This window comes from Oryzias latipes, chromosome 21 (genome assembly GCF_002234675.1).
Source record: "Oryzias latipes chromosome 21, ASM223467v1".
Classification (NCBI taxonomy): domain Eukaryota; kingdom Metazoa; phylum Chordata; class Actinopteri; order Beloniformes; family Adrianichthyidae; genus Oryzias; species Oryzias latipes.
In genome coordinates this window covers 28,103,063-28,124,826 of record NC_019879.2, presented here as the reverse complement: position 1 = coordinate 28,124,826, position 21,764 = coordinate 28,103,063, and the positions used below count along the sequence as shown (strand labels likewise).

General features: G+C 40.7%; 1 protein-coding gene across 2 annotated transcripts in view; it reads right to left on the bottom strand.

Moving 5' to 3' along the window:
- kalrn (kalirin RhoGEF kinase) overlaps positions 1–21,764 on the bottom strand; it is a 128,272-nt gene that overhangs the window by 81,358 nt on the left and 25,150 nt on the right. For both annotated transcript variants that reach the window (XM_023951149.1, XM_023951150.1), the window contains exons 2-7: positions 14,556–14,630; positions 11,877–11,991; positions 8,345–8,537; positions 6,290–6,463; positions 4,713–4,796; positions 4,505–4,636 (exon numbers count right to left, since the gene is read on the bottom strand). In XM_023951149.1, the coding sequence (XP_023806917.1) occupies positions 4,505–4,636; positions 4,713–4,796; positions 6,290–6,463; positions 8,345–8,537; positions 11,877–11,991; positions 14,556–14,630 (773 nt within the window). The remainder of the gene's footprint in view (positions 1–4,504; positions 4,637–4,712; positions 4,797–6,289; positions 6,464–8,344; positions 8,538–11,876; positions 11,992–14,555; positions 14,631–21,764) is intronic.

The window sequence follows — 21,764 nt, the reverse complement described above, 5'->3', positions numbered from 1 at the left end:
GTGGAGAAAAAAAAAGAAAGCGGGACACTTGAGACGGAGACTGAGATTTTAATGACGGCGGATAAAGATTATAAGTCCATCAAAAAAGTAACGGATGCATCATCAAAAACAGACAAAGTTTCTGATCTGGTTCCATTTTCCTTGTGACGCGCATATATATATACATATATATATATATACATATATATATATATACATATATATATATATATATATATATATATATATATATATATATATATATATATATATATATATATATATATCTTAAATAAATTTCTTCTATTAGTAACAAATAATTTAGTTAAATTTATTCAACCTAATTTCTTACGTCTATAAAACTCAATAATTGTTTATACAGCTCAATTTTTATGTATTTATCTAGCTAAATATCACATTACTCCATTAATCTTTTTTCAATCTTAATTACTTATATTTCTTGAACTCTCATATGTCTAAGTTTGAGCCGGCAGATATGCTCATTTTTATAAAAATAAAAAGGACGAAGAAAAATGCACGGAGTGCAAAAGTCCAATTAAGAATTTTCCATCATTGTCATTACAGCATTCACCTGTAGGGGTGCTATATAAACTCATCATCCTCTTCCTCCTTCTCACTCATGGTGCAGCGACGTAAGCATAGTAGGACAAAATAACTCGGCAAAACACGGCATAACACTGTAAAATAGCTATACATCTAAACACATTCTGTCAAAAACCCACACTTAAACCCAAATCCGTCCAGACAGGCAAAGGGAATGATATCCCAGAATCCCTTGCGGTGCCGATCTAACGGCAGCACCAAAGTTACACCTACTTAATTGAATTAATTTGAATGAAATGAAAATAATTGTCTGAAAACTACGTGTTATTTTTAAGGTGACCTAAAAAATGATTTCTCTTAACTGAAGCAAATAATTAAGTTGGATCAAAGTAAAAATGTTTATCTTTACAAACATCCATATGTGGTCTTATCACCCTCTCATGGTGGAAAATGTATTATCTGAGCTTCTTCATCCACTAAATCATTTTCAAATGGACACGCCATGCTGCTTCACCTCTCTGTTAACAAACTAAGCTTCAACTAAACCTGCTCCCGACCAGGTTATGTTCAGAGCATGAGTTGCTATGGCAACTTGACCCACCCTGAAACATACCTCCATTTCTGGCATCAAAAGCTGAGGTTATCAACTTCCTTAGCCTCAAACTTATCGTGGGAGCTAGCATAACCTGCTTTCTGGAATACCCCCCTGGTTCACGACGTAAGGTGACAGATGAACTTCAGGTTATGTGAATGAAAAGGAGAATAAAGGCTGCAGCGGTCCTCTACACCCAAACGTGTCTCTGTGCTCCTCATTTTATATATGAAAGTCCGCTTTAAGGTTCAGAATTTCTTTGTTTTTTAAACCTATCCAGAAATAAAGCTTCAAAAAGGCTCCACATATCTCATCTTCAAGCTAAGCTTTGACAAACGGAAAACGTTTTTTCCACGTTAATCTACAACTTTTTTCTCGTAAATTTATGACTTAAAAGTCGTAATTAAGAAAAAAAAGACAAAGAGCATTAAATGCAGATGTCACTTTGTGGAGAGCTGGGTAAATTTATATTTTTAGACAAACATATATTTGTAAGAAATGACGTTATCTACAAAAGAAAACACCCTAATCTTGTCCAAATATCACGTTGCTCTCAGGAGCGCTGAATAGTTTGAAAATAAATTCTTTTTTTTCCGCCGGTAAGAAAAAAGAAGTCCTCATTTCCGTTGTGCTGCGGTAATTTCGTTGTGCTTGGGGTAACGCCGGTGCGTTGTTTCTTTTGTATGTAGTGTGAGCCCTGTCGGCCACCGTATATTGATGCAGAAATCACTTATGAATTGCATATAAATTGCGCAGTAATCACACACGGCTTATGTTCTACGTTGATTTACGTGTTTTTTGCGTGGTTTAATAGTAATTCTTCCGTGGTTTTAACGTGGTTCATTCGTGACACATCTGTGAAAATTTCTCATAAAGACCACAACTTTTCTGACTTTTTCCACGTTTATTCATGTATGACCAATTTTAGTGCACAAAATGTACAAAGTGGTGGTGTGACACGGCCTTGAAATAACAAACTGGATTCAATCAAATTGATTTTTCTGTTAAAACAGGCTCATGTTTGTTGCAAACAACAGATTCAAATGAAGCTCAATCCCTGTGGAGTTGCTGGCTAACGAGTTCATGTCCAGCCGCCGTCTCTCTGCTCTAAAATGATGTTAATGAGCTTCAGCGTCAGCAAAAAGGAGGAAGAAAACAACAACAGAGTCTTCTTCAGCACAGCTGGCTGTTAGAGCTCATAAGTTATGAAGCACATTTATGTTTCTGTGATCTCAGACGTTTCAGCGTTCAGAAAAAGGATGCGAATCTGAGTAAATATTCGATTTTTCAGGATTAACAGAATAAATGAAACTCTGTGACTTCTCAACTCCAATAAACCATCTGAAACGGAGGGTTTCTGTTCTGACGCACACAAAAGTTTGTCTGTTTCTGAAGTTTTTCAGGTTTTCTCTCTAAAAGTATCAAAAATGACCTGATTAACGACAAACAGAAGTACCTTCAAACCATATTTTACTTTTTATTCCAGGCAGAATAAACAGGCAGTAGGCAAACTGCAGCCCGCGGGCTGGATCCGGCCCGCCTCCATGTTTGGTCCGGCCCGCTGAACAATATCAGAGACCCATGTTTTTTTTTTTTAATCTGGCCACACGATCAAGATCTGTATAGAACGTGACATTTTCTTCCCTCCTTCTGCAGTCTGTGCTCCAACCTGAAACCCTCTAAAATTTTTGTCAAACAGAACAGAAGACAGTCTTTCCTTTCTACGTCACAGTTCATCTTTCCCGGTTTAGCTCATTCTATTAGAGCGAAAATGCTACTTTGTATAAAACAGCACACCCTGTCCAGTGTCCTGATTGGCTGGAGACCTTGTCAATCAATCTCCTCAGTCCGTGCCGTTTCTCCTGTACAGAAACGCGGAGCTCTTCAGATTAGAAATCTGTGATCGATCAGATCTTTGTTTTCATTTGAGGATCCTGGACCTCATTTCTATGAAGGGTTGAGAATTTAAACAAGAGAAAAGTCTGAAAATGTTCATGTTTGTGTGAGAAAAGTGTATTTAGGCAGTGAGGAGTTTTACTGCCATAAATGTCTGTAATCAGACTCTGTGGATTTCACCGATCACGGTTATTTTTAGAATGTAACTCCTGCAATAAATGAGGGAACTCTGTACTGGTGAAAATGTAACACAGATATATGTGTAGCTGCAGCAGAAGACTGAGAAATGTGCTTTTTTCATTATTACTGGATGAGAAACAGACGTGCAACACAGCGCAGCTGCGCAAACTGTGAGACGTGAGGAACAGCAGCCCTCAAAGTCTTTATTAGGATTATGACGGGAGAGGATGATTATTTATTGTTGTTTTTTTAATGTAGCAGTACATTTTTCCTGAATTTTTCTCATTGAAAATCATAGTGTTATTTGGTCTTTGCTTTATTTCATAAATAATGTTAATTATTTTATTAAAAAGATCATGAATGAATAAAACTTTATTCATAGCACTTTACAACTCCTTGAAGGTACCAAAGGGCTTCACAATAAAAATTGATCTACAATGGGAACAAAGGTTTTAAACTAAAAACTCTAGAATATTCTGTTTTAGAATATAATTTTCAATCCAAATGTTTTCATCTACATTCCATGTTATTTCATTCTCACTCCACGCATCTGCTCCAGGTCCGGCCCTTCTATCCAATTTTAGAACCCAATGTGGCCCAATGCGAGTTAAAATAATTGCCCACCCCTGTTTTATTCAAACTGGAGACTTAATCATGAAATATGTCATGTTTTTTCTTCTAGATTTAATCCAAAAACATTATATTAACTAGTTAAAATTATTTTTTATTTTCAACTTTTTTTTACAAGATCAAAGAATTGTTTGTTTAGATGTGCCTGATTTTTTCCCCCCAACTATATTCAAAATATTCTTCAGGGTTTTTTTCATTGGAGGTGATGCTAAATCTAACAGTAGGTTGGGAATTAGTGACAAACAGTGTGAAGGTGTAAAACGGCTGCTAAATGATACAACTTGGCTGCTGTTTTCATCAATCTGCCTGAAAAGATTATCATTTCTTTTTTCATTCTACTTATACCAGTTTGCTTGTTTTTTTATCATCTTGGTCTTTGATATTTTCAATCTTCATAGAACTCACCAACAGTCACATTTGACAGGAAGAAGTGCCAAAGTGTCGTTCTTATTTAATGTGGAGTTCCTCAAGGCTTTATCCTGGGCCCACTGCTATTTTTCTCACATATCAACTTTTTTAGTCACTGGAATACCGACATAGTTTTTTTATGTAGTTTCTTTGACTGATGTACTAAGTTAATAACATAAATAAAAATGCCATGGTAAAATAATTTTTTATAGTTCTTAACCTTTCAGACCTCGTCACCTGGTCGTGTGGTCATACCTTTGGCACCAGGCTCTGAAAGTCAGCAGAACCTGAGATGCAGTTTCTTCCTGAAAATCCATCACTAGAGCGGATGCACTGAAGCAGCCTCTGGCCCTCTAAATCCAGCTCCTCCACTGGAGCTTTCAGCACCTGAAAGAAACACAAACACTTATTGTTGCTCATGAAAGACCAGAACTGAGTTTTAGATACAGCTTCGCTTTCAAACCTTTTTTTTAAGTTGAGTGTGTTCTTCTATTAACCGGCGAGAACCTTCCACATCAGCAGGGAAATCCTTCTTAGATAGCAGCTCCTGGAAAGCAAAGCAAACCTTTGGTTGGTTTGTAAAAGCAGATCAATCAAACCTGGGGGGTATTCCAGAAAGCAGTTTATGCTAGTTACCACGGTAAGTTTGAGGCTAAGAAAGCGGATAACCTCAGCTTTGGGTTCCAAAAATGGAGGTTTGTTTCAGGATATGTCAAGTTTCCATGGCAACTAGTGCTCTGAACATAACCTGGTCTGGAGCAGGTTTAGTTGAAGGTTAGTTTGTTTTCAGAGAGGTGAAGCAGCATGGCGTGTCCATTTGAAGACGATTTAGTGGATGAAGAAGCTCAGATAATACTTTTTCCACCATGAGAGGGTAATAAGACCACATATGGATGTTGGAAAAATAAACGTTTTTACTTTGATTTAACTTAATTACTTGCTTCAGTTAAGAGAAATCATTTTTTTGGAGTTCAGTCAACTTAAAAATAACACCTAATTATCAGACAGTTATTTGACTTTCATTCAAATTAATTCAATTAAGTAGGTGTAACTTTGGTGCTGCTGTTAGATCTGCAGCACAAGGAATTGTGGGATACCATTCCCTTTGCCTGTCTGGACGGATTTGGGTTTAAGTGTGGCTTTTTGACCAAATGTGTTTAGTTGTTTAGCTGTTTTACAGTGTTTTGCCTAGTTATTTGTCCAGTTATGTTTAATTATTTCTGCACCATGAGTGAGAGGGAAGGAGAGGATGATGAAGGTTATTTAGCAACACTAGTACCATACATGAAATAAAGTTAGAATCAGTCATGATATATGAATGTATGTTATATAATCCAGATTCCACACTATGTCAATCATTTTATCGATAGAAAAATGAGAATATCTGCAGCTTCTAACTTAGACATATAAGAGTTCAAGAAGTTCAATAAATTAAGATGTAAAAAAAATTTAATAGAATTGGAGTAATATGACATTTAGTAAAATAAATATGTAAATTTGAGTTGGAAAAACAACTATTGAGTTGGATAGACAAAGAAATCAGATTGAATAAATTTAACTCAATTACTTGTTAGCAATTGAATTAATTCATTTGTAGTTGGAAATAAGATCAGAAACTCTTGCGTTTACTTTGTCCGGTTTTTTTTTCCAAGCAGAAATTCTTTCTTTTGCTGATGATGCAGCCGTATTACTTTTTTGATGGACGTATAATCTTCATACGCCGTCATTAAAATCTCCGACTCCGTCTCACTGGAGTATAGCGCTCTCTTTTGTTCTCCACGCGTTTCCATGGTGACTCCGGAAATCGGCGATCTATTGAGAATGTCTTTATGTACTTGCTGTGCACGTGCACATGCATTAACCCAGGGTTACCAAGTCTAGCGTAATTACGTTAACTCATATCCGGTCTTTTGGAACCGACATACCCAGAGTAAGCAAGTTCAGGCGGATTTCAGCCAGAGATCAGGATTAAAGTCAGGGTAGTTTAAACATGCTTTCTGGAATTCCCCCCCGGAGAAGATCCCAAACTCTGCTCCAAACCTGCAGGTCTTCCAGTCTGTACAGCAGGTGAGCCGCACTGAACATGAACTCCTCCAGAGAAACCCTCAGCTCAATCCACTCCTCATGGTTGTACTCCAAGGAGCCTTCAAAGTCATCTGTCAGCTGTGAAGGATCCACCAGTTTGGCCAGACCTTCAACGGAGACCATGCTGGTCTAGTCACACAAACACAAACAGAGAATCAGTTCAGGGTCATGTGGGCGGGGCATCCAGGTGAAATAAACCTGAAAGTTAGAACCAAGGAACTCAACCTCAAACATTCTTAGCTGTATTAGAGTTTCTGAAGTCCTCTAACATCTAAAATAAAACAAATGTTGTAATTCAGATCAACAAACACACTCCTCACATGAGAACGTTTCGTCTATGACGTGTCTTGACAAATTCAAGTTTAAGGAGAGCTTACTTCTGAAAAAACCTCATCCTGTTCAGTTGGTCAAAGAACAACAAAAACAGCTGTTTTTTTAGGAGGACATACAAATATGAAAAAAACTTTTGTCTCTGACTACAATCATGAATTATGTTTCCATGACATCATCACCAATGTATGTTTTGTATTAAAGGGTTGTCATGAGATGACCATTACAGATCATTAAGACCATTAAAGAAGCAGTTAGAGAACACCTGTGACATAAACAGTTAGAGAACACCTGTGACAGAAGCAGTTAGAGAACACCTGTGACAGAAGCAGTTAGAGAACACCTGTGACAGAAGCAGTTAGAGAACACCTGTGACAGAAGCAGTTAGAAAACACCTGTGACAGAAGCAGTTAGAGAACACCTGTGACAGAAGCAGTTAGAGAACACCTGTGACAGAAGCAGTTAGAGAACACCTGTGACAGAAGCAGTTAGAGAACACCTGTGACATAAACAGTTAGAGAACACCTGTGACAGAAGCAGTTAGAGAACACCTGTGACAGAAGCAGATAGAGAACACCTGTGACATAAACAGTTAGAGAACACCTGTGACAGAAGCAGATAGAGAACACCTGTGACAGAAGCAGTTAGAGAACACCTGTGACATAAACAGTTAGAGAACACCTGTGACAGAAGCAGTTAGAGAACACCTGTGACAGAAGCAGTTAGAGAACACCTGTGACAGAAGCAGTTAGAGAACACCTGTGACAGAAGCAGTTAGAAAACACCTGTGACAGAAGCAGTTAGAGAACACCTGTGACAGAAGCAGTTAGAGAACACCTGTGACAGAAGCAGTTAGAGAACACCTGTGACAGAAGCAGTTAGAGAACACCTGTGACATAAACAGTTAGAGAACACCTGTGACAGAAGCAGTTAGAGAACACCTGTGACAGAAGCAGATAGAGAACACCTGTGACATAAACAGTTAGAGAACACCTGTGACAGAAGCAGATAGAGAACACCTGTGACAGAAGCAGTTAGAGAACACCTGTGACATAAACAGTTAGAGAACACCTGTGACAGAAGCAGTTAGAGAACACCTGTGACAGAAGCAGTTAGAGAACACCTGTGACAGAAGCAGTTAGAGAACACCTGTGACAGAAGCAGTTAGAGAACACCTGTGACATAAACAGTTAGAGAACACCTGTGACATAAACAGTTAGAGAACACCTGTGACATAAACAGTTAGAGAACACCTGTGACATAAACAGTTAGAGAACACCTGTGACAGAAGCAGTTAGAGAACACCTGTGACATAAACAGTTAGAGAACACCTGTGACAGAAGCAGTTAGAGAACACCTGTGACAGAAGCAGTTAGAGAACACCTGTGACAGAAGCAGATAGAGAACATCTGTTAAAGAACACCTGTCATGAAAAACCAATGATTAAACACCTGTCATGGGACACTTGCTACAGAACACCTGTAACACTTTCGTAGAACAGCAGCAGAACATGACCTCAGTGGATCCGATGGTAAACATCAAGAGTGAACTAAAGCTGAAATGGTGTTTGTTTAAATGTAGAATTGCTTTAGTTTTATAAAATTTATTCTATCAACGACCTTTCAGAACACGTCTGCGGGTCTGGTGGACCATGCGATGACCCAGTCCGGATGAACTGACCTCAAAGGAGAACTTGGCGCTGCCGAAGTTGGTCTTCTGCTTCTGCCAGAAGTTGTCGGGTTTGATGATGAGCGCCACGCAGATCTCAGCAGGGAAATACTCCTGCAGGGTCTTCAGCAGAGGCTTGATGAGCTCCCACTTTGAGCCGCGCATGTCAATGATGACGGTGAACCCACGTTTGCACACGTCCTCGCTGAGGCGGGAGGCGGGACAGGGCGGGAAGGGCAGTGGTTAGGCACATACAACAGCAGAGAAAACGAGGCTGCAAGAACACAGTAAAACCTTTCAAATCCAACGTCAACACTGAGTTGATGTTCCTCTAAAAAAAGGTTGGATCAAACAAAACCAACAACTAAAAAAGGCCTTTAAGTCCCATAAAGCTGCATTTGTAGTCACACAACTCACTGCACAAATGAAAGCAGACTGTTCTGAATTATTATGTTTGAAACCACATAGGATCAAACAAATCATCTTTGTTTTTTTATAGTTTAGCAATGCAAATGCCCACAAAAGGAAGGAAAATATCTTTTTTGAGGGTTTTTTCAGTTTGGTCTCTAGACGGAGCATCACTAATCTTTCGGTTTGTGTTTTTTTGGGGAGGAGAATCATCCGTTCACATATCTGATTTAGCTTTAGTTTTACGCCAGAGGCTTTTCCTGACAAAATCCTCGGCAGCTACCCAGACTTGCTTTTTGACCGCAGGTTTACTTTTGCTAGGACTTTTCTTCTAGAACGGCTCCAGGTTATCCAGAACGCTGCTGCAACTAATCACCCCGTCACCCCGTTGTTAATCCAGCTCCCCATCCGCTACCAAGTGCATTTTAAAACCCTGGTTTTAACAAACACAGCTCTCAATAGCCAAGCACCAGTCTACATAAAAGAGCTTTTGCAGCCATACACTCCCAGCAGGTCCCTGAGGTCATGTGACCAGGGTCTGCAGGTTGTTAAGAGACCTCGTTCAAAGAGTACAGGTGACAGAGTCTTTGCAGCAGTGGCTCCCTTCCTCTCAGCCTCAGACCTGCAGACTCAGTGTTTTCTTTTAAAAAACAGCTAAAAGCCTATCTTTTAAAATAGCTTTTTCTTGATTATTTTTTATTTTCTGTGTTTTACTGTGTTTTATCGTCTTTTATTGTGAAGCACTTTGTACATTTTTATCTTGATAGGTGCTATACAAATAAAGTTTATTATTGTTATTATCATTATTATTGTCATTGCTTTTTGACCGTAGGTTTACTTTTGCAGCAAACATGTTTGAATATTTTGGAAAGACTTGTTTCATTGGTTCACTAAATTTCTACATATCCCTGAACCTGAAAAAGAAACTATTTTGTTTAGTTTGATTGATAAAGCTAACTTGCACAGTTAAACAACAATAATACTTGGTTGTTTCTTTATACATGACAGCAAATTTCTGAAATCCACACCAAACGTTTAGGTCTTTCTTTGGAAATGAAATGTTCTCATGTCTAAAACAAGTAAGAGCTAAAATTGCTGTGAATCCTTATAATGCATCTAAATATGGATATTTTTTTCGTCTTCTCTGCTCACATCGCTTGTGTGTTTAAGCCTGTCTATAAGTGTATTTGGGCTCAAATGTTGCTGTTGTTGCCCTTTCAGCTTAGCACAGCGAATCAGCTTTCACTGATGCACACAGGTGGTTGGCAGAGTTTTGACGTCGGATGCTCTTCCTGACACAACCCTCTAATTTCAAGACACAGTAAGCAAAAAAAAAAAAGGCTACCCAAATTTGAGACATTCGCATGAAAAAGTAAAAAAGTGCCCCTAGTGGTTGTTTTGTTTGATGCATTTTACCCCTCTTGAATTTTTTTCATTAAAAATGTTTTAACCCTGGAGAACCAATGGGGTCAAATTTGGCCCCAGTTTTCAGGATTTATTTATGAATTTCCTTTTACACGTTTTTTTAAAATGTACTTCAATTTTTATTTGTATTATTCTTTTCTTTTTTTAACTGCTTCTGACCAAAATCAACAGACAAAAAATTAATTGTCAAATTACCTTTAAAAGCCCAGAAGAACATTGTTTTTTGGCTTTTCCAGGGTTAATTGCAAACATAAAATTGGTTTCATCAGTTTGTGTTTACTTTTATGCTCTCTGATATTTCCTACCTTTAATATTAAATTAACATAAATGAACTAAAATGAAACAATTATATAAAAGCTTTTATTTTTGACAGCTAACAATTTCTACATAATTGACCGACAGATCTGATTCAAACCGATTATGCTTTTAATCTGAAATTACATAATGAATGAAAACTCTTTGTTTTCATAAAGTCAAAGAAAAAAAATAACTTTGCTGGATTTGCTTCTAGCTTTAACTTTAAAAATATCAACAAGGTAATTTATCAGAAGACAAACATAAACAGGACACTAATAAAAAAAGTTTTAGAATTTCAATAAGTCAGCAGAAAAAAGCTGAATTTTCAGTTAAAATAATGAAATACCTAAAAACTGGATCCAGCTAACAGAAATCCTTCCATGATTTGAACTATTGTATATTCTTTTCATAGTTTTTTTGAAAAATGTGGTCATTTTTTAAACATTATGAATTTGTGATCATTTTCCGCCTCCTTCCCAAACGTCTGTTTCCACTTTATCAGCAGAAAAGGATCAAATCACAAAAACTCTTTACTTCTGTTCTTCCTCTTAAAACATAAAGAACATTTTATTTTACACTTTTCCAGGTGACTTTCAAATCTTCAGTGTTTTTTATCCTCCAGCTTTAACAGATGATTACGTGTGTCTCTTACACTTTTTAAACGTTTCATTTTAATGTTTTGTGATATAATTGTTGGCATCGACCATCAATTCTCCAGCTTTTTCAGCAGAAAAAGAAGAAATCTTTGTTTTATGGAGTTTTTTTTTCAGTCTCACAAGAAACAAACTTTGAAACAAAACCAAAATGAAGTTTTCAAAGACTAAAAGAAGTAATGTTTAGTATAAAGTATAACTGAATGTCATTTTCTTTTCTTTTCTGCCCAAAATGTTCACCTATGTTTTATCTAGAACATATCAAACCTGGATCAGAATGTCAGATTTGTTTGTTTCTGTCCTTTCCTGAACACTTGATGAATTTATTTCCTTCTGTTGGTTTGAAATAAATGGGATCTTTCCCACATGGAAGCACGACTCCTCGTGTCTTCTCAGCAGGTTCCGTTCATTTTTGCCTCATTACTGAAGCTTTTCAGGTCTCCTGAGCTTCTGCTGGTTTCCCCGGCAGCAGATGTCTCCTCTGATACGACGCCTCCCGCATGAAAAGCTGCTTCAGAGGAAATCTGCGTCGGGTCGACTTGAAAGAAAACCCGACGCGGTTCAGATCTGACGGCGCTCGCAGCCACAGATCAGCTTTTTTCTGCAAAGCCTGACAAACAAAATCCCAAACACGCCGAGGGGCTCTGAGCTCTCAGCTGAGATCTAAAGACGACACGGGTTTGATTCCCGGGCGGCGATGGCGCACACTGCACCTCCGTCTAGGCGCCTGTGAGGATACAGCTCTGTGTGTGGAAGAGTACCTGGGAACCGTAGACAGGTAGGTGACCAGCCTCCTCAGGTCCTCCTGTTTTATCCGGTCGTGGTTGCTCCGTGCCGGAAACGTCAGGATCGGTCCTCCTCTTTTATCGCGTCCTCCTGCAAAAACAGAAAGACTGTTGATGCTGTGGGTTCACAGTTTCAGAGTTCCAATTTTTCAGGGTTCACCGTTTCTGGGATTCATAGATACATGATTGAATGGTTTTATGGATTTGTGATTTCATGGAATCATGATTTATTGTTTTTTATGGATTCATGATTTCATTAACAGATGAATTTGTGGATTCATGACTTTACACATTCATGATTTTTTGATTTACTGATGTGTTTGGTTTTACTGATTTATGATTTCATGTAGTCATGATTTCATAAACTGATGATTTGTGATTTCTTGGTTTTATGGATTCATGATTTTACACATTCATGATTTCTTGATTCATGATGTTTTTGGTTTTACTGATTGATGATTTCATGACTTTGTGGATTCAGGATATTATGGTTTCATAATTTTACAGATTCATAATTTATTGTTTTTATGGATTCCTGATTTTTTTTGGTTTTGTGGATTCATTGTTATGGTTCCATTATTTCACTAATTCACGTTTTTTTGGTTTATACATTGATTATTTCACGTATTCATTCATTCATTTATTTGTCGGTGCATTCATGATTTCATGGACCTATAACTTCATGGATGAATGATTTCTTGGTTTTATGGATTTGTGATTTTACAGATTCATGTTTTCTTTAATTCTTGATTTTTTGGTTTTTGTGGATTGATAATTTTTTTCTTTTTTGGTGGAGTCATGATTTCATGAATTCATGACCTTTTGGATTCTCATAGCCTTTCTTGAAATTACCAAATAGTTTATCATTTCAGGTTCACTTAACTTCCTTTCAAAATAAAAGACAATAGGATCATCTTAATGCCGCAAATGTAGTAGTAGGCACTGCAACGTCAGCATTCTACCATTTATGGTGCATCTCGGAAAGAAATTTGTAATTCTAACCAACTAAAACCAAATCAGAGCTAATGACTGTATTTTCCAAACCATAAAGCAACTCCTTTTATTTCTTTAAAATAGACAATCTGCCTTCTATTCCAGCACGCCTTCATTCTGGTCGAGCTTCCTGATCTCCGGTAGATTTTCTGTGGAGTCGCACAAAAATCCATCAAACCATTTTTGTGCGACTCCACAGTTTGTAAATGAGCTGAAGAAAGTTTCAGCGAGTTTACCTTTTTTTGTTTTTTTGCTTTACTAATTACTTTTGACTTCACAGTTACTTTTGGTCAAAGAGCCACATGTAGCTCTGGAGCCGCAGGTCTCAGACCCCTGGTTGTCTCATCACATCACATGATCACATCCACCCTTCCAGGACAACAGAAGCTCCTCCTTTTCAGGAACTCCACTTCTAGTGGAATTTGTTCCGCTAAGGTCACATGACAGGCTGGAGATGTGGCCGCGCGATGGGCTTCGGAGCGGAAACCTCTGCGTTTCTGTTTGTGTTGGCCGACAAAAAGCTGCGGCGCTGAAACAGAAGCGAGAACTTCCTGTAAGTTAGGAGGTGTGAAGCGCCGCAGACACATTTTCCTGCCCGCTTCCTGAAACAGGAGGATCAGGAATCCAGGTTTGACAGCGAAGCGTTCTCAGATTCAAGCGTTCCGCTCACATCTGCGTTACCGCTCTCACTACAAAAGCTGCGAGCAGACGCTCCTCCAATGCAAACCTCAATAAGTGACGGACTCAACCTTCAGCTTGTTCTGCAGAGCTTCTGGAGGACTTAACGTTCTGATTTGGTTCAAACCGAACAGACACAGGCGTCTCATCCTTCATCTACTATCAACGCTGAATGACAAAAACGTTTCAGTGAAATCCTGAAACTGAAACTCTGCGACAATCACAAAGTGACCGTTGAGACGGTTGAAGGCGGCGGAAAAACCCAAACGTTTTCCAAAACGATTCCTTCCGGCGTAAATGCTGAGTCATCAAAAGTTGAATTAAGCAGCTGTAGATAGCAACGGTGTTACACGGCATTCATTGGTCAGCTCTGCCGGTCTGGACCCCTAAAACCGTAAGTACCGTTACACACCGGCGCAGATGTCGTCATTTTGTCTGACGTCACGTGAACAGGCTCTATATGGACTGAATTGACTTTTTCATTGGAGCAGGAAGTCGACCGACTCAGTCCAGGTCTCTGATACAGTCGGTGTACAAACTCCACTCAGAATCCAGGATTTGAACCAGGGCCTTCTCGCGGTGTGAACCACTACACGACTGTGCAGCCGACTTTTACCAACTTATAAAGCCCTTCATGCATCTTCACTGTGTCTTTTTATAAAAATGAATCAAAATCTTTATTTATTTATTTTTAAAATAACAGCAGATTCAAACTTTTTTTGGGGACATTTTTCTATAGAAATTCTGAAGTTTGCATTAAACGTTTCAATACTAAGATTCGTTTTGGGATTTTCCTCCATAAAACACAGAAAAGAACCAGGATGTTTGAATCACTTGTCGAGTCACAGATTTATTATGATTTTACTCTCCGAATGCTGCAGTTTTGATGCTGTTTGTTGGTCTGAAACGTTCCTCTGGCATGATGGGAATCCACATGTTTGAGGTGAAAAGCGTCTCTGCAGCTCAGCAGAGGCGGAAACTCACCAGACACGAAGGCAACCTTCTCCTTCAGCACCGGCAGAACATCAGACGCCTTTATGCCTTCAGTCCTGGAGGACCCTGGAGAGAGAAACTCAGCATTAATCCCATTATCTGATCCACATTCCTGAGAGCCCCCCCCCCCCCTCCCCCTGACCCACAGTCAGCATCTCCAGTGTTTAGTTCTGAACACAGAGACACGACTGTGGGTTCTAATCTTCCTGCTTTTTCCACGTTTGTGTCAGAGAATGTCTCCGTTTCTGCTCGCAGCTTGGCTGCTCGTCCGTCTGTCGCGTTATGAAATCTTCTCCGAGTCCGTGTTCTCTCCATCCCATCACCTCTCCTCCACTCTCAGCAGAAAACAAACCCAAATGTCCACATCCCGCTGTGTTTGTGTGTGTGTGTGTGTGTGTGTGTGAGTGTGTGCGTTTGTGTACACTGTCACACAAACTCCTCAGTGAGAACACATGAGGTCAGCAAAATCTGTTCCAGGACACAGAGAGCGAGACCTACAGAAACCAGCAGAGACCAGCAGAGACATCTATAGACCAGCAGAGACCAGCAGAGACCTGCAGAGACCAGCAGAGACCTGCAGAGACCAGGAGAGACCTACAGAGACCAGCAGAGACCTGCAGAGACCAGCAGAGACCTGCAAAGACCAGCAGAGACCAGCAGAGACCAGCAGAGACCTGCAGAGACCAGCAAAGACCAGCAGAGACCTGCAGAGACCTACAGAGACCAGCAGAGACCTGCAGAGACCAGCAGAGACCTGCAGAGACATCTAGAGACCAGCAGAGACCTGCAAAGACCAGCAGAGACCAGCAGAGACCAGCAGAGACCTGCAGAGACCAGCAAAGACCAGCAGAGACCTGCAGAGACCTACAGAGACCAGCAGAGACCTGCAGAGACCAGCAAAGACCAGCAGAGACCTGCAGAGACCTACAGAGACCTGCAGAGACCAGCAGAGACCAGGAGAGACCTGCAGAGACATCTAGAGACCAGCAGAGACCAGGAGAGACCTGCAGAGACCAGCAGAGACCTGCAGAGACCAGCAGAGACCAGCAGAGACCAGCAGAGACCAGCAGAGACCTGCAGAGACCTGCAGAGACCAGCAGAGACCAGGAGAGACCTGCAGAGACCTGCAGAGACCAGCAGAGACCAGCAGAGACCAGCAGAGACCAGCAGAGACCTGCAGAGACCTGCAGAGACCAGCAGAGACCAGGAGAGACCTGCAGAGACATCTAGAGACCAGCAGAGACCAGGAGAGACCTGCAGAGACCTGCAGAGACCTGCAGAGACCAGCAGAGACCTGCAGAGACCAGCAGAGACCAGCAAAGACCAGCAGAGACCAGGAGAGACCTACAGAGACCTGCAGAGACCAGGAGAGACCTGCAGAGACATCTAGAGACCAGCAGAGACCAGGAGAGACCTGCAGAGACCTGCAGAGACCAGCAGAGACCAGCAGAGACCAGCAGAGACCAGCAGAGACCAGCAGAGACCTGCAGAGACCTGCAGAGACCAGCAGAGACCAGGAGAGACCTGGTGTCTTCCTTCACAGGTTAGGAGTCAATTAGAACCAACAACTGGAGGAAAATCAAGTTTTAATTCCTCTGAAAGTTCCCAGCTGCTGAGATCTTCTGCTCTCGCACAGAGAACCTGCTAGATTTACGTATGTTTATTAAGGTCATTCTACTGTAAACATTCAGACGCCGGATCAGCCGCTCCTTCACTTTTCTGCTGAAAACGGAGAAAACAAACACACGTCTGGGTTTTCTGTGTCCGTCCAAAGATCAAAGAGACTTTGTGTTTTAGTAGACTTTCATCCCTCAGAGCATAGATCCAGAAAGATGGACGACATTTGGCGCCAGATGGGGACCAGATCACATTCACACTGTAAGTGAACCGTAACGTCTGATTCAAAGTGAACGTGTTTGGTCTGGACCAGAGTTCTCGGGAGGGTGTGCTTCTTCAGACCCGTTTTCATGTTCAGGTTCTGCATCACGTCGACTCAATGAGAGCAACGGTCACGGACATCCTTGAGAACGAAGCTTTAAATGTCCAAAATGACGTTTTCTGCACAGTTTCACAACAAACCTCTAAACGGATGAAGAAAACCATCAGAAATCTCAGAAAATATGGAGGGAAAACTCAAAAAACATGTTTATTTAAACCCCAAAAATCACTTATGTGCAAAAGTTTCACATCTGGTTCAAAACTCAGATTAGAAGAAACAAAAGCTAAAAAGGAAATGAAAACTTGACAACATTATGATTCCATCAGTTCTTAAGGGACTGACTGAAACATATTTGTCTTTTCTCACTAAACTCTTCACAGCTCAGTTACATTTTTTTGTTTCACTTTGATTTATTTCACATCTGCTGTGTTTACAGAAACATAACACAATCTGTTGATGAACTTTCACTGAGATGCAGGACGACAACGGTTTATGCAAATGTCTGCAGCTGACGGAACAGACGCCGGCCAACAATTACACACACACACACACACAGAAGCACAAACCGATGATCCACACGGTGGATCAGCCTTTGTCCAACCTGAGCAGACTGACGGTTATGAACGCTTTCTGCGCCGCCAAAACTCTGCTCCCGCCGCTCTGTGTTCAAGTCTGACGACTGGAGCTTCGCTAAACTGGACATGATGTAAACGGGTTTCAAACTAAACACACCTGTGCATCAAATAATGTTTTCATCTCAGCGATGTCCCCGACAGGAACTGAAGATCTTCATTCCACCACTAAAGCAATGTTTCTGCTGTGGACCAATCAGCTTCCTGAAGGTCATGATCAAAGTCTGACATCACAACACTAACCAAGTTCCCCATGGAGGCATTTTTGTGCCTTGTTTTGACCTTAAAAAATGTGTTTGCTCAAAAAATACTTGAAACTCTTTGAAACTCAAAAATATGCCAAAACCAAATAATTTTCACCCCAGAGAAATTCCCTTGTCTGCGTTGGCAACAGGGCAGGGCGCCGCGTTACAAATGCGCCACAAAAGCCAGCCAATCACAGGCATGAACGATGATGCTGATTGGTCAGAAATTCTTCCAATCAGCTTGTAGAGTCGATCAGATTTCTGCGCGCCTGGAAGAATTTCTGACCATTCAGCATCAACCTTGTCTGTGATTGGCCGGCTCTTTTCCACGCGGTACCCTGTTGTTTCCAGCACAGAAGAAAGATTTCAAGGTTTTCACGTTTTTTTTAAAATATTTTTTCTATCTTTTAATCTATACAGTGCCTTCACATAGTATTAGCCACAGCGTTTCCAACCATCTTCTGTTTTTTTCTTTTAATTCTTGTTGAGTTTTTATGACTGCTTATGGGTTTAACCTGGTTCTATGTCTTTTATGCCAGGAGCCTTGTGTCATATGCATGTTGATGAAAGGTTCTCTACAAATACAGTCATTGATTTGTGGATTGGTTGATTTTAATTAAGTGGGTGTAGTGAGGGAAATCATCGGTTTCAAGGTCAAACTGATAAATATACTTTTTCTACAGACACAAAAGTTGGTCCAAGTGATTATTGGTAGAAAACAAGAGTTTATATCATATTTTCCTCCACAGATGAATCCGTTTGCATCATATTTCTTGTCAAATGATTGAAAAACCTTCAAAGTAAAAGTCTTGTATGTGTCCTTGTGTTGCTCCAACATAACGTTTCCTACATAAAAATGCTCCAGACGTTCAGCCTAAATGTTGAGGGAAGCCTCCAGATACGTGAGGGCGGCGGCGGTTTGCTCTGGATCCAGCTGCTTCCCACTCGCACACCTTTGATCCCACACGTGTTTTCCTCGTCGCAGACGCTCCAGTTCAGCTGCTCGTACGGCGGCGGTGATTGCGGCAGCAGATGGTTGGAGCGACAGGTAGACACCGCAGGCCCGCCAGAGGGAACAAGTGGAGCTTCTCTCATGAACAAGCCAACAGAGGTTTTTATGTTCACGCCGCGTCCAACAGAGTCCACTAACTTCAGCAGCTGGAGCAGAATGAAGATCTAAACACAGCAGGACCTCCTCCAGGGCTCACTCAAACAGGACCCGTTTAAAGTTCTCAAACTGTTCTAAACAACTGGACTCGAGAGTGTGTGCTGTAATTTCCCTCCCAAACAGTAGGCGGCAGTATGCAAACCCTACTCTCTCCGTCATCCACCAATAAACAGAAAGAAGTAAAGGTTGGGCGTGTTTCGCGTGCTTTATATTTGCCACTTCAGCTGGGTACGAATTCCCTTTCTAGTCTGCTAAACGACTATCCCGTCCTCATAAATGATCACAAAAACACGTCGCCCGTTTTCAAAAGTAAAAACCAAACAAAGACGAGCATTTGAATGGTGGATCCAGATCGGACACATTTGGTTCGCTTAGAACCAGAGGTGTCAAACTCGATCGCTCAGGGAGCCGAAATCCAAAACACGCTGAAGGTCACGGGCCGGACAGGAGAAACTAAACTAAACTTTTTAAAACACACCCATAAGAAAGAAAAACTCAGTGAATATATTGTTCTGGAATAAATCAACTTGAAAAAAAGTAAATATTAAAAAAAAAAAATTAACATTTCTTTCCTCTTATATCATTTTATTTTAAAAAAATTAATGTAAAATGTAAATATACCAAAAGATTTTGCTCTCCATAAAAATATATAATTTCAAAATTATACAAGCTAGAAAAAAAGTAAATATTCAAGAAAAACAAAAAAACATTGACATTTCTTTCCTCTTATATCATTTTATTTTAAAAAAACTAAATGATTACCAAAGATTTTGCTCTCCATAAAAATATATCCCGTCAAAATTACACAAATTTAAATTAGGAATATGTTGCATAATAAAAAAAACAAAATGTGGAAATTTAAATACAATGTTTACTTTTTTAGCAATAAATCAAGTTCTCTTTTCTTTGCTCTTGTGTCATTTTATCAGACGTCAAGCATCATTTTTTGTCAACTAGTTGGTTTGTGTTTAGTGTGAATTCCTGTGTTGTGGAGATTCTCACGATGGACTGCAGGCGATCACAGCTAATGTTTCCACACTGACGGCAAACGGGTTAAAAAGAAACACAAAATCCTTTTTTTTTTTTTTTTTTTTTTTTGTTCTTTAAAATCTGAGGTTTGAGTGAACTATCCCAACACGGACCGTAAAGTTCAGGACTTCCGTAATTCTTACTCTCGTTGCTTTGCCCCGCCCTCGTAATTCTTGGTGTTCACGTGTTTTTTGTTTACCAGCTTTGGCTGGAAACAGAAATGTCTGGTAGACGACCAAACGCAAGGTTCAGGACTCGATCCAGACCAAATTAAACGCACTTGATGCGGACCAACAGACTTTTCCAGTGGTGAAACACCCTAAAAAGACTAGTTATTAATCCAATGTGTTCTGATGATGAAAACTTGGGTAATTAATAAAAAATAAATGACATACAACTTTTCAAATGAATTATTGAAAAGCAATGCACTGTGGTCTATATCTAGTGAGCATTAGTGTTTTTTTGTAGAGGTTTCTGGGAAATTTCCTGGCCACTGAATGTTTTAATTGTACATTCAAACACCAGATGCAATGGAGAAACCCCTACATGGTGCATAAAGTAGTGAGCAGAATCTGGACTTGGTCCATGATCTGCCATGAGGAGCTCCATGCTGTCACAGTTTGGATTAGATTCTGGGTTGTACGCTGAGCCCTGATGGCTGATTGACACCAATCACACCAGATCTGGATCCTGCCCGACTCCACCAATCTCAGGTCCGGTTCACATCTCCAAGCCAGAATCGGCCCAGTTCACATCAATGTGCCCCAGCACAGAAACAGAGGGGCTGTTTTGGGGGGGTGAACTCAGGAGCAGGACCAGATCCTCTGGTGTAAACTGACCTCAAATCGCTCCAGATGTTTTTGTTTGGGCCTCATCTGTACATAATCTGGACTAAGATTCGGTTTTAGGGTCTTCAATCGCACACCGATGTACGCTGGACGGATCGTCAAGGGGGGCGGGCAGTGTGCAAGTGAGCCGGACGAAGTAACGTCTGGAGCTGTGTTGCTTCCACCCACCTGTCAATCAAAAGCCACACCCCTAAACATCTGTACTTTTGCAACCTAGTATAAAAAAAAGCAGATTTTAACACACACGGCCAACACACACACAACGCCAACAACAGTAAATAACTCGATAAAGATGAAAGGGATCCTTAAACCGGACTGTAATGACATAAATACACAGCTCTCGCTGCTAAATGGGGAACAACCAGTTATCAGGTTGAGGGGGCAATTACGTTTTTCAATAGGACTGTAAAAGCTCTTGAGCTGCACCCACCCCCCCCCCCCCATGAGGCAGCACTGCAGGCGCAAATCCTCCTGATTGGCGTTCTGTTCACGTAGCGAGCTGTTCCAGCAGACGGTGAAGGTGACACTGAGCATGCTCCGCAGCGGCCGCTCCATCATTCAGACAAGTCAGGACACACGTGTTGAGCTGAAGAGGCTCGGTTCGCAGACGAGGTCCTGCGAAGGTTCGGGTGTGTGTGTGTGTGTGTGTGTGTGTGTGTGTGTGTGTGGGTGTGGGTGTGTGTGTGTGGGCGGAATTCCCGCTCCAGCCCCTTTATGCAAAAGTAAACGGCGACGTCCGCCTTTCCAGGAGAAAACAGGTGAGGCCGTCTGCACTCAGGCAACAGCTGTCGCCACAACCTGCTGCCACACTGCGTGTGTTGCCACGGAAACAAGAGCAGACGTGGTAGTGCCGAGTTTTGACTTTCGAGGGAACTCCCAACGCTCTGACTAGGATGTTGTAGACGACGGACAACGTTCCAACCGGTCAAAGCAAAGCCTTTCCGCGGGAAACATTTGCATGTGCTGCCTGTCCCTCAGGATCAGGTTTCACCAGCTGTTTGCTCGCATCACTACGTGTGTTTAAACCCCGGCTGAGCGCTCAGAGCGACGCTCCACAACAGCAGAAATACCTCAGCTGTCCAACCAAAAGGATCTGGATTCACACGATGAACAGAAAGGCGTTTTATCAGATGAATTATTTAAAGTACGACAGGTGTTTCTAAGCTGAATTTATTTAAATAATTGTCAATAAATAGGTCAAACAGTTGAAATGTTAAAAATATAAATAGACTGTAAGTATTAAATCCCCAAAAGTATTGTTTGGCAACATTTAAAAAAGCAGCTTAGCTAACTGTTGCTAAAACCTTTTATCTACTCTCACAGGCCACTTTATTAGAAA